This window comes from Meles meles, chromosome 20, assembly GCF_922984935.1.
Source record: "Meles meles chromosome 20, mMelMel3.1 paternal haplotype, whole genome shotgun sequence".
In the NCBI taxonomy this organism is placed as follows: domain Eukaryota; kingdom Metazoa; phylum Chordata; class Mammalia; order Carnivora; family Mustelidae; genus Meles; species Meles meles.
The window spans coordinates 51,565,186-51,577,366 of NC_060085.1; the positions used below are offsets into that span (position 1 = coordinate 51,565,186).

The 12,181-nt window shown below is 52.9% G+C and overlaps 1 protein-coding gene across 1 annotated transcript; it reads left to right on the forward strand.

Annotated features, from left to right (window-relative positions):
* The first annotated feature begins 487 nt into the window (after positions 1-487).
* CAV3 (caveolin 3) lies at positions 488-11,219 on the forward strand. Its single transcript, XM_045992110.1, has 2 exons — positions 488-607; positions 10,878-11,219. The coding sequence occupies exons 1-2, from the start codon at positions 494-496 to the stop codon at positions 11,217-11,219; spliced, it is 456 nt and encodes a 151-aa protein (XP_045848066.1). The 5' UTR covers positions 488-493.
* Positions 11,220-12,181: the final 962 nt, after the last annotated feature.

Here is a 12,181-nt window from a genome sequence, read left to right on the forward strand (position 1 = left end):
AGGCAGGCAGAGCCCCTGACTCTTATTAGCGAGGCCCCATTCTCCAGGTGGGAACATGGTGGGCCAGAGAGGCGAGGCGTGCAGAAGCTCCCAGCCCTCAAGGGACAGAGCTGGGGACCAACCCCTCCGCCCCGCCCAGAGCGGGCGAATTCCGGGACCTGCACCAACAGCCCAGCCATCCTGTGACCCACAGATGCCAAAGCCTCTGCTCTCTCTCGGGTGAGGCCCGGCGCCCTCAGCAGCCCCTGTAAGGAGTGCTGGGCCTTTCAGCAGAGCTCCAGTCTTAATTTTAGCTTGGAGGCCTGCCACAGAGGCTTTAGCGAGAGGGAGGCTGAAGTTATGTGGGACAGCTGTCAGCTGGCATGCTGGGTGGGGCCTGGTTAGCCTGCAGGGACACAAGTCTGGGGACACTGAACTGTGTCCCTTCCCCAGGTCTTTTCAGCCCCACTGGCCACACGGCTCGGATCTCCCCTTGCAGTCCCCCAGCTCCAAGATGATGGCCGAAGAGCACACAGACCTGGAAGCCCAGATTGTCAAGGACATCCACTGTAAGGAGATCGACCTGGTGAACCGAGACCCTAAGAACATTAATGAGGACATCGTGAAGGTAGGCTCGGCGGGCCTGCCTGGGCACCACTGCCCGGAGGGTGTCGGATCTGCAGAGTGTCTGGGCACGGGATCGGGGAGGGCTCTGCTCCACGCACAACCAGGACCGGCTTCCCCAATGAAAACCCTGTTCCTCCCTCTTCTCCAAATTGTCCCTCAAAAGCCAGCATGTACACCCCCAAAGAAAGTTTAGCGTAAACAAGAGCAAAACCTCAGCCGCACATACATGACGCAGGTGCTGCCTGGAGCGGAGAGGCGAGTCAGAGGCAAGTGCCTCCATACTACTCCGAAGCTCTTCCCATTAGCTCCTGGCCCTCATCCCAGGATGAAGACAAACGAGTGGCCAACTTGGGCTCTTTTCTGCGCCAGGGGTTATTTCTGCGGTCTCCGCAGTGGGTGAGGGGTTAATCCCCAGAGGGTGGCTTCCAGTCGGCCTTAATTCCCCCAGAGCACTGCCCCGTGTTCTACTGCCCATGGTGTGGGGGGCCATGCCCGGCACTCATGCCAGCTCCCCACCTGACCCCAGGTCCTGCAGTCAGACCAGGGCAGAGGCCTCTGGGAGGGCTCCTGAAACGACGCTCTCAGCAGACAGTTACCTAGCTTTTAGGGCGTCTCCCCCCCCCCACCACTGCCTGAGTCAGCCTCTTTCCGCATCTGGATGCCACTAGCAGCCTGGCTGCCTCTAGGCCTACACCCCTCACTCCGACCTCCTCCCAGCAGCTGGTAGCCACAGGGATCTTTCAGCAGAATTCCTGGAAGCAGGGTGCCCCACCCCCAGCATGGGAGTCTCTAGAAGGGCTGTTAAGAGGGCAGGTGCCTGGGGCCCCCTGGGTCCTACTAAACGCATCAGAAGCACAGATCAGCCCTGACCAGTAGAAATACAATGCGACCCAATATACAATCCCCCAAAGTCATTTCACATTTTCTAGCAGCCACAATTTCAAAGAGGAAAAACAAACAGGTAAAATTAATTTTTATAATATTTGTGGTTTAACCCAATATTTCCAAAACAGAGTCACTTCAGCCTGTAACTGATCTAAAACAATTATCAAGCACTAGTAGAGTCTGTTTCCATCTCTGAGATCCAGCATGTGGCTTACATGTAGGCTGTCCATCCCTTCAGCCTCCATGTGGATCAGAAATCCTTGTTCGGTCTTAAGATCTCATAAATGTACAGTTGAAATCAAGTCACAGGCCCAAATTGTTCCCAATATTTTTAAAAATTTTCCCATCTCAGAACGAAGTATCGCTTTTTACATTTGAATTAAAATTAAACAAGATTGAGAATTCTTCTGTTGCCCTACTCACAGGTCAAGTGCTCAAAGCTCGTGGCCACTGGATTAGAGACAGTGTGGCTCCGCGCTTGCTCGGAAGCACAGCCCTTGTATCCCACAGCTCGGTGGGATACCTCCCGGGTCCCATAAACTCTAACTCCTCGCCATGGCTTTCAAGCCCCAACACAATCTGGACCCAACCTTCTTCTTCCACCTTCCAGCTCCAACGCCAATAGCCAGGCACAGCTATCCGAACGTACTCTTGTGTCTATACCAGGAGCCCCGTCTCCCTCTCCTCCCTTGCAGTAAATGCCCTGCTTGGATTTCAAGACCCAACTCAAAGGTCACCTCCTCCGGGAAGCCTTCCTCAGCTGCTCCAGGCAGTCAGGCACACCCTCCTCCATGACCCAACTTCCCTCAGGGCATTTCACAGCTCATACTATGTTATTATTGTATTTATTTGTATCATTTGTGGGGCAATAAGGCACTTACGGCCCAGTGTGAGAAGTGCCACAAGGAGGAAATGACTAGATAAATGTAAAATAGCATTCATCAGTGGTTTGTGCAGCATGGTCTGGAGGAAAGAGTCCTGAACTTGGCTTTCAAAGGCCTGGTTTCAAATTTACTCTCTTCCGCATCAAAGTGATGACCCTGGGCAAGCCACCCAGTTTTTCAGGACCTGAGTTTCCCTCTGTACAAGGAACATACCCTCATTTACCTCCACCAGGTACAGGACTCTCAGCAGCGCTGCGAAAACAAAAGTATAATGTGAGAAATAAAAGAAATAAGGGATTGGAAAGTGCCTAATGCAGTCGCTGGCACACAGCAAGGGTGTGGCCCGTGTGAGTGGAGCTAGAGCTTGGAGGAGTGTGCAGGACGGGGCCACGCAGCCACGGGCCAGCTCTTACAGCCAGGTGCCCCTTGGGAGGTCCCTGGCCGACTGCTGGGGGTGGAGAAGAGGACCCCAAGGGAGAAAGTGGCTTCTAAAGAGACCCACAACAGGTAACCAGTGTAGAGAGGCTCTTGGGCCCCACCAGACCCGGAGGGAGCCGGCCCCAGGCCGAGGGAGGCCCTCTAATCCGAGGGAGGGCTGGGAGCTGCCCCACAGGTGCAGTAGCTTAGGCAGCCTCCCGGGGGGCTGAGAACTGTCTCTCCTGAACCCCAGAAACATCCCTCAATGGCTAAGCAAAAGCCTTGCAGATAATCTTGTCGAGAAGAGATGATTGTTTGGTGTATTTACCGGATGTTCCCTGGTTTGGGGGTTATTTGACTTTCTTTTATTTTTAGTAACTGAGAAATGAAAAAGTTTTGAAATTCAGAATGGGGATCATAGAATGGAGTCAGATAAACAGCACAAACAGGTCGAAGTAGACTTGGGGTTTGTGTATGGTTTTGTGAAAGGATATAGAAAAGGAAGAAAGAGACAGGAGAGCTGGCTGGGCAGGCCGCTTGTGAACGGGACCCTGGGACACCACGGCTTTTTTAGTCAGCTGGGGCAAAGACAAGACGGAGGGAGGCAGCGGGAGAAGGAAGCGAGGGGTGAGAGAGACAGAAAGAACAAGGCAGAGGCCAAGAAGAAGGCTCAGGAGGGACCTGTTAGGGTGGTTTCACCAGCCCTAGCTCTGTGGGCTAGAATGCAAGACACAGGAAGAGGCTGGAATAAGACCGAGCTACAGAGACCCAGGTTCTGCTCCCAGCCCTGACACAGGCTCACTGTGTGACTCCAGGGAAATCCCTTTCCCTCTCTGGCCTGAGTCCTGGCGTCAACAGATGCTGGGTGGCAAAGAGGGAGACCCGTCCCCTCGGCCAGCCTCTGCTGAGGTTTCACACAGAAAAGCCAAGGACGCAGAGCAGGAGAGAGACCCATGTTGTCTGTGGATTTGCCCTCCAGAAGACCAGAGGTGCTCCCTTTTGACTTTCTAGTCAAAACTTCCCTAAACTTCCCCAAAGAAGGCCTGGTATGGCCCTTGAACCAGGGCTGGAAAATGAGTGCCAAAGGCAGAGCAAGAGCCCTGTGCAGCCCACCAGACTTGAACTGCGGTCCCCGAGGTTCAGGGCTGGGTCTCCCGCAACAGGGAGGCTCCTGGAGATTAGAACTGAGCACAGCCCATCCCCCCCCCCCCGCCCCCGCCCCCGCCCCAGACCACCACTACCACTCCCAGAGTATGGATTCCACGAATCGTTTCTGAGTGCCTACTATGTGCCAGGTTCTGCGCTGTCTCAGAGGAGATGGTGAGGAGCATAACAGGCCCACTGCACACGAGGCCCCGTGCCGGGCTCTGAGGGACGCCAAGCTGCAGCAGCAGTCCCCAGGGCTCTCCAGCCTTCCCTTCAGACCCACCTGGGAAACCTCCCAGCCCTCTTCCCTGGCATTCCTGCAGGACCACAGCCTCAGCTCAAAGGCCTCTGAGTTCTTTCTGAGAGGGCTCAGGACTGTCTCCCTAACCCACACCTTGGCACCCAGATCCTAGAGCAGGAGTGCACAAGCCCGAAGTGTCACGCAGGCCCCTCACCTTCAGGCTCTAACCTTCCTCCCTGTAGCCACTCAAGGTCAAACAGAGCAGGAGCCCAGACATGACTCCCGCTCATCCTACAGGTTTCCGTCCCACCTCCAACCTACATTTGCCACTAAACACCCTCCTCCCTCAGAAAAACACACAAACCGCAAACCGCACCCTTTGCCGATCAGCTCAGGCGAAGAAACAGCCAAAGGACCCGGTAGTCACCAGTTCGGCAGACTCTGCCCCCGGTTTGGACCCACCTGGATACCCCATTGCGGAAAGATGACACTGACCTGTCCTTCCTCTGGAGGGGGGAGTCCCACCCAACAGAGAGGATGAGACTCAGATAATGAGAATATCTGGGGAAAGGTGCTAAACACCATAAATGACAACCTGGTGCAGTGTCCTGGGGTTTAAGGGAGGAAGACCTTACTCTAGTCTGGGAAAACCAGGAGCCAGATCCATGGGGAGACAGGAGCCCAGGTGCATAAAAAAATGGGGAGAAAATTAAAATGTGAATAAGGCTTTTGAAGAAGAGGGAACGAAATAAGCAAAAGCCATAATATTGAGAAAGACGTTGAGTGGTATTGGCAAGCTTGAGAGACGGGTATTGCCACCCCCCCCCCCCACCTGCACCGACCTATGTCCATGACAGACATTACCAGGGGAGCCCAGCACTCTTCCAGGAAGCTATGGACCATTGGCAAGGCAGAGTTGGCTCACAGAGGAAACCTCTCTGCTACTCTGCCTGCCAAAGAATGATAAGACTAAGGGCATCCAAAAGAGAATTTGTGGGAGAAAGAAGAAGGGGCAGGCTGAGACCGGGTATGGAAGGTCATCCAACCTGCCTTTCATGCCATGTTGGTGGTTTCCTCCTTTTGGACATGTCTGGTCCCCTGTCAGGTACCTCTTGGAAGGGCTACACTGGACTAACTCACACTGAGGTACTTAGAATCTAGTGTTATGGGGACTCCTAGTTCCTAAGTCATCTAGCTTTTCTTTTCTTTTTTTTTTTTTTTTTAAGATTTTTATTTATTTATTTGACAGAGAGAGAGAGAAAGATCACAAGTAGGCAGAGAGGCAGGCAGAGAGAGAAGGGGAAGCAGGCTCCCTGCTGAGTAGAGAGCATTGCTTTGGTTCCCCCAGATTATATAGAATTCTATTATCGTGATTACCAATCATAAAACAAGAAGCGAAGGTTTGCCATTTTTCAGCTGTTTCAGAGCTATCACGTCATGTCAGCTTCCTACTACATCGACCAGCATTTCTCAAATTATCTGGGTGAAGGGCCAGTTTTATTATTATAATTTCAATTTGTTGAACACAGAGACTTTGGTAAAATTCAATAGAGGTGAATTACTAGGGAAACGAAATGAAGAATAAACATCTACAACGTAAACCCCAATTTTTATTATTAGGAGCGTTACCAAACATACAATGACTGGCTCAAATTTCTGTGACAATTTCTAAATGCTTACTCTCAACTGCTGTCCATACCTTGTCGGGAAGAGGGGCACCCGCTCTGAACCAACCTGTAAGTAGCAAGGTACTAAGCAAGAAAACTAAGACCAGTAAAACTAAGCCTCCCCCTTGGGTGTTCTGACTTCAAATCGAACTCTGAGTCAGTAGACATCTTGGCCCAATCCTCTTGGGGTAGTTTAAAAACAAAGAAACAAACAAACAAAAAACCCATAGGCCCAGAGAGGGAAAGCACCATGACCCAAATCACACAGCAACTCAGTGGTCAAGTGCAGACCGGCCCCCAGATGTCTATCCCCCTGCCTAGAGCTGTTTCCCACCCACGGATACTCTATCTGAATTGTCCAGGGCCCAGCATGCCCAAGGACTGAGTCATACTGGCATCGTGGGAGGTAATTTTGACAGGGGATGGCTGCTGGCCTTCCCCGAAACCTCCGGCAAAGCCCGCCCCTGCTGTCCTGCACCCTTCCCCACCCTCTTGGAGCCTGTGGGGGCTGCGCTGGCTCATTCCAAGTAATCAGCTGGCTCTCTCACTGTTCCAAAAATAAATATGCCAGAGAAGGGGACACCGACTCAATGGGCAGCCACGCTCACCCTTCTCATCCTCTACCCTTCCTCCAATTGCACACCAAGCCCTGAGGCTCTGCTGATAGGTCCAGCACCCCCACCACCACCCTCCCAGAAAAAGCCTTCCCTCCACTTTAGAGACGAATTCGGAAATGAAGTCACTCTGTGCTTCTAATACACTGGCGTGACTGGCTAAGATCTCCCTGAGCCGGGTCTTATAAATACCTCCCCAAAGCTGTCCCAACGCTCACCCTGAGTGAGGGGAACAGCTGGGCCCGCCCACACAGCCCACCCCCCCAGAGAGCACATTTTCTGATTCCCAGAAAACGAGCAGTCGCCCCCATGCACAGTGCCCAAAGGCAATTACGGGGAATAATTCAAACGTCAGCACCGATGTCTTCTGCAAAGAAATAATCATTAAAAGACACAACAGAGAGGTCTCAGGGAGTGAGATTATTACCATAAACAGAAAATCAGGGAAAAGAGGACTGCACCCATCTTACCCGCACAGGCAGAGGCATGTGGGCACACGCACACAATCACAACCAGGGAAGTCGCAGAATGGCTGTATTTAGGATCTGGGGTGTCAACAGATTTTCTGAGATATATTTTTGTAGGAACTTGAGAACAAGTGAACACATACTCACTGTCACTAAGCACCTAGCACGTGCCAGGTACATTGCCCACGAGGTGGTCTGCCTAGCGCAGAGCTGTTGCTGAATAATTCCGGGTTTGAAGGAGGGGATGGATGGATGCATGGATGTCTATAGATGGAGGGGTGGACGCGTGGATCAATGCGTGGAAGGGTGGATAGGCGGACGGATGGTTGGATGGTTGGATGAGAGATGGATAGGTGGGTGAATAGATGGTCAGGGGGACAAATGGATGATTAATTATTTCTATTCCTCATAACAAGGTAGTAAGAAATAGCAAGCCCATTTTACAGATGAGCAGGTGAAGCTCAGAGCTGTAAGACACCTGCCAAAATCACTCATCAGAGCAGCGCGTGCACTGGTGCGCCAAAACACCTTTGGGGCTCGACTGTCCTCTTGAAGAGAACACTCTGTAACAACCCACAACAGCAGCTAACGGTGATGAGTCCGGTATTCTGTGCCAGGCGGTGCTCTGAGTATTTAGATGTCTTACCTTATTGAATCCTCCTTCAGACTTTACGAGATGAATCCTGGAAGCTGAGGCACAGAAAAGCTCGGCCCGCTTGCTGACGGTTACGGAGCCAGTGCGCAGCCGCGCTGGACTCCAGCCTCCGCGGTGGGACTTCAGACCGGGCTCTCTTCCACCCGGCCGCCTCTCAGAGGCCAGACGCAAATAATCACATGTATTGAAAGGCAGAATACAGGGGACTCAGTGAACAAAGAGGGCTGGGCTACTAAGGAGCAGGGTGGGTGGCTGGAAAGAAGGGGCCAGGAGCCCTGCCTTGGGGCACGTCTCTCCAGCGGGTGAGGACCAGACCTCAGACACCGCAGAGTCAGTAACCACCTCGGGGTCTGATGCTGTCTGGGTGGTGTGGACACCTTAGATTAGAATCAGGAGGGCTAGATTCGCTCCCACCTCCGGGTGGTCTGCCTCCTGTGAGGTGAGGAGGCAGGGCTGGGTCACCTGTGAGTAGGGGAGGCACCATCCTAAGGAACAGCCCCAAGAAGGGCAGGGAGGCTACACGCACTGAGTGGGAAGACGAAGGAAGGAGGAAATGCCTGCTGGGACAAAAACAGGGAGGCATATCTCTGCCCTAATATCTCCTTCTGCTGGCAAAGCTCCTGGGGCTCCACCATGCTCCAGAAGCCAGCCTGGGTGCTCAGAGGTATCAGGCTGGGGCACAGCCCTGATGGAGGAGGGACAGGCTGCAGAGGTCAGAACGCCTCAGTGGACAGGACCCAGGCCCTAGGGACCTAACTGAACCTCAATAACCATTATGGGTGGGCCCAGGTCAGGGCTGGAATGGTCGTCCCAAGCCTCTCCTCCCCAGCTTCTTAGATTTGAAAGCTCCCCCGAGAAATAACAACTGAACTTTTGCCCCATAAAAACCAAATAGAGAAGATACCAGCCCTTTCCAACGCCACGAAATGCTTCTCAGCCATCTTGGGCCGCCTTTTCCAAATATCCAGCACACCAGTTTTCCATCTCTGCCTCCAAACCTCACAGTCCACCAAATTCCCAGCCTGCCACCACCTCCCAGAAGCCCTCCAGGAATAAGTACCATCTTTCTGAGATGAGGACCATATTTATATTCTTCCCTCCAGCCCTGCCCTTCCATCCAGCCCCCCCCCCTTTAAGAGGTCAAATGACCCCTGCTGAACCCCAGCAGAGACAGCTGGAGGCTGAGATTTACAGGGGGTCCTGGAAGGTCCCACTGACTCCCTTGAGTCAGCTTTTCACATCACCTGCAGCCTGAAATCCCAGTCTGTCCGTCAACTTTGCTGTCCATGAATATAGCAGCCCCTGGGGGAGAATTCATCCTCTGCTGTCTCCAGGAGGATCTGGGGACCTGAGGCATGGCACAGGACCTCAGAATATACTCATGTGCCAAAATCAGGACTTGTCATTGGATGTACAACAGGATTATGTCCACTCCCTCCCCACAAAAAAGTCACCCTGGAAAGAAAAGTACCAAAGCAATGACATTGTTAGTACTAGAGAAATACAAGTTGGAGATGCTTTCGTTTTTTTACTATTTCCTGAATTTTCTGCAATGTGGCTCTGTCATTTTATAATGAAAAGTAATTTGAATAGTAATCCTGAGCCCAGATGAGAGGATCCCCTGGAAGACTGATGTTTGAGCTCCGGCCCACCCAGGCCTCACAGGCGACCCCTCCACCCTGGGTCTGATGAGTCTGAGCCTTCCTTCAACCAGCTTCTATTCAACTGGCCCAGGAGCCTGGAAGATGGTCATGTCCCCATTTCACAGACAGGACAGCTAAGGCTTAGGGATGCTAACGACACTGCATATAAGAAAGCAGCTATGATGGTGTTTAATGCATAACAGCAACTCAAGAAAGATTAGTTAAATGACTCGACTGAAAGTAATCTTTTTTTTTTTTTTTTCAAGTTTACTGATTATTTTTTCCCACCTCCCCGATGGGGCCTCAGCCACCATTTTAGCGGAATGTGTGAACTGGATTCTCTGAGCACCGGTGCTCCTTCCAGCTGCAAGGCAGGCTGGGGTGGGCAGCAGGGAGAGGAAAGTCTGAGGTTGCTGCGGGCCTGCTCGGCCTGACTCGGCACCAGACACCTGTACGAGCCAGGAGGGCATGGCCCTCACTTCACCACATGCCAGACCCTGAAATAGCCTTCCAACCCGTGCACCCCTCTCTAACCCACCACCATCACCCCAAACAAGCCCGCAGCAGGTCCCATTCGGAATATTACCCTGGGTCCCCACTGGATCCCTCCCTGCGTTCTCTCTCCCAACCTCCACCGGCTCAGCCAGCTGCTCAAAATTCAGATCAGAGAGCAGAGAACAGATGGGTGATTGCCGGAGGTGGGGGTGGGTGGTGAGCAAAGGGGGGTCAAAAGGAACAAACCTCCATTCATAAGATAAATAATTCATGAGGACCTAAGTTCCGGCACGGTGACTGCAGTTCACAGACCGGGCAACAGCTATGAAAGATGCTAAGAGAGAAGATCCTGAAAGTTCTCGTCACACACACAAATGTGTGTCGATCTGTGGGGACAGACGTTAACTACACCTAGTGTGGTGATCATTTCCCAAATATATGCATACTAAATCATTATGTTGAAGCTAATATAATGTTATATGTCAATTATACCTCAATTAAAAAAAAAAATCAACTCCGATGAAGTCAAGCCAGTCCCTGCACAAAAGCCTTCGGAGACTGCTCATCACAGTGACTGTCCGGCTGGGCCCCTCCCGCCTCACTCTGGCCACACCGGGCTTGCACTTGGCCTTCCGGAAGCACCTGCATCATCCTCGAGGGCACACACTGTCCATCCCAGGAGTCTTAGCTGTGCCCAATATGCTTCTCCAGTCCCCGCCCCGCCCTCCACCTGGCCACCTTCGGGGACCAGCCTAGCTAGATAGTTCTCCTTAGCCCTAGGAGGCCCGACGAGGACCATCCAACTAACTCTCCAGGAACACAAAATCACATTAATTTAGAACCAGGCCTCTAAGCCTGCCTCTAACTTGCTTGGGGCATTAAGCAAATCATGCAACCCCCCCCCCAGGGCCTGTTAGCCCCCCATAAGTTGGGGGGCAGTTCTGTGCCTCACTGCTCCCAGGTGTCACCAGCATCACCTGGGAGCTTGTCAGAAATGCAGTGTCAGGTGTCCCTCCTGCTGTGCTGGTTCAGCATCCCCAGCGGTGGGGCCCCGCCGGCAGGTGCAACCAGCCTTCCAGAGCGTTCTGATGCTGGCACACAAAAGGGTAGGAAGTGGGTGGATGCTGCGACTGAGAATGCCCTTCCCGCCCCCGCAGGTGGATTTCGAGGACGTGATTGCAGAGCCCGTGGGCACCTACAGCTTCGATGGCGTGTGGAAGGTGAGCTACACCACCTTCACGGTCTCCAAGTACTGGTGCTACCGCCTGCTGTCCACGCTGCTGGGGGTCCCGCTGGCCCTGCTCTGGGGCTTCCTGTTCGCCTGCATCTCCTTCTGCCACATCTGGGCGGTGGTGCCGTGCATTAAGAGCTACCTGATCGAGATCCAGTGCATCAGTCACATCTACTCCCTCTGCATCCGTACCTTCTGCAACCCTCTCTTTGCCGCCCTGGGCCAGATCTGCAGCAACATCAAGGTCATGCTGCGGAAGGAAGTGTAAAGCCAGGTGGGGGCGTTGGGGGTGGCCGGGCAGGGCGAGTCAGTCCAGGCTGGCCCCCTGGTTCTGCTTCGCGGAACTGCCGGTGAGCGCTTTCTCTTTAGGGACTGCTATTTCCCCTCAAGATGAAAAGAAAAGACAGCCCAGCCACAGAAACAGTCTGCCCCCGACCCCACCTCGATGCCCCTGTGACCAGGCAGGAGAAAAGAGAATTTGCTAAGAGGCAGCTACCGCAAATCTTTGCATTCACCTGTACTGTAACAGCACAAACCAGCACTCAGTTCCCACCCGGGGTCAACCTGTCCATGCACACCGCCTGGGAAAGCTACCAGTGACTCTTGGCATTAGGAGGGTGGCTCCAATAAAGGGGTTTGGCTGCATTTGGGGAACGCTGTTTTGTGTGCGTCAATAAGGTCTGTGTATGTCTCCATGAGCTCCAAAAATACAGTTTGCTGCCCTGAGAAACAAGCGGGGCAAGTTGGTCGGCCCTTCTCTTGGCCAAATTCAAGAACTAAAACGGAGTCTGGTTCCTCTTGGGCTTCTTATTTGCTGGGTATCTGCTCCCCCGTGCTCCTTAAGAGATTACTTCCCACTGGGTTCTTTTGTTCTGGGCCAGCCAGTGATCACCAACAGAAGAAAATGGCCCTTGGGCTGGAACCGCCAAAGGCAGAGCCTGGGTTCAAAACTCTCCGAACCTCCCCTTTGGCTCAGCAGACCCCAAGCCCCTGGCACTCCTGCTTGGCACATGTACCCCTTAAACGTTCAGAAATGTGATGGGGGCATAAGGTCCAATTTGTGCATCTGTGGGCTCACTATAGATGTAAAGAACAATAACAAGGGCATGCCCCGCCCTCTCCTCACCTAACCCCAGTGGGGGAGAAAAACAGTAATCTTACATTCTTTAGAGATACTGTTCCCAAGAGTGTTATTCAGAACTTAGTCCTTAGAAAAAAGGGTGGGGGTGG

Bases quoted from the DNA above. Each gene is read 5' to 3' on its own strand.
- CAV3 (XM_045992110.1), top strand. From the start codon at position 494: ATGATGGCCGAAGAGCACACAGACCTGGAAGCCCAGATTGTCAAGGAC. The intron at 608-10,877 runs GTAGGCTCGGCG...CCGCCCCCGCAG, and splicing joins TTAATGAGGACATCGTGAAG to GTGGATTTCGAGGACGTGAT.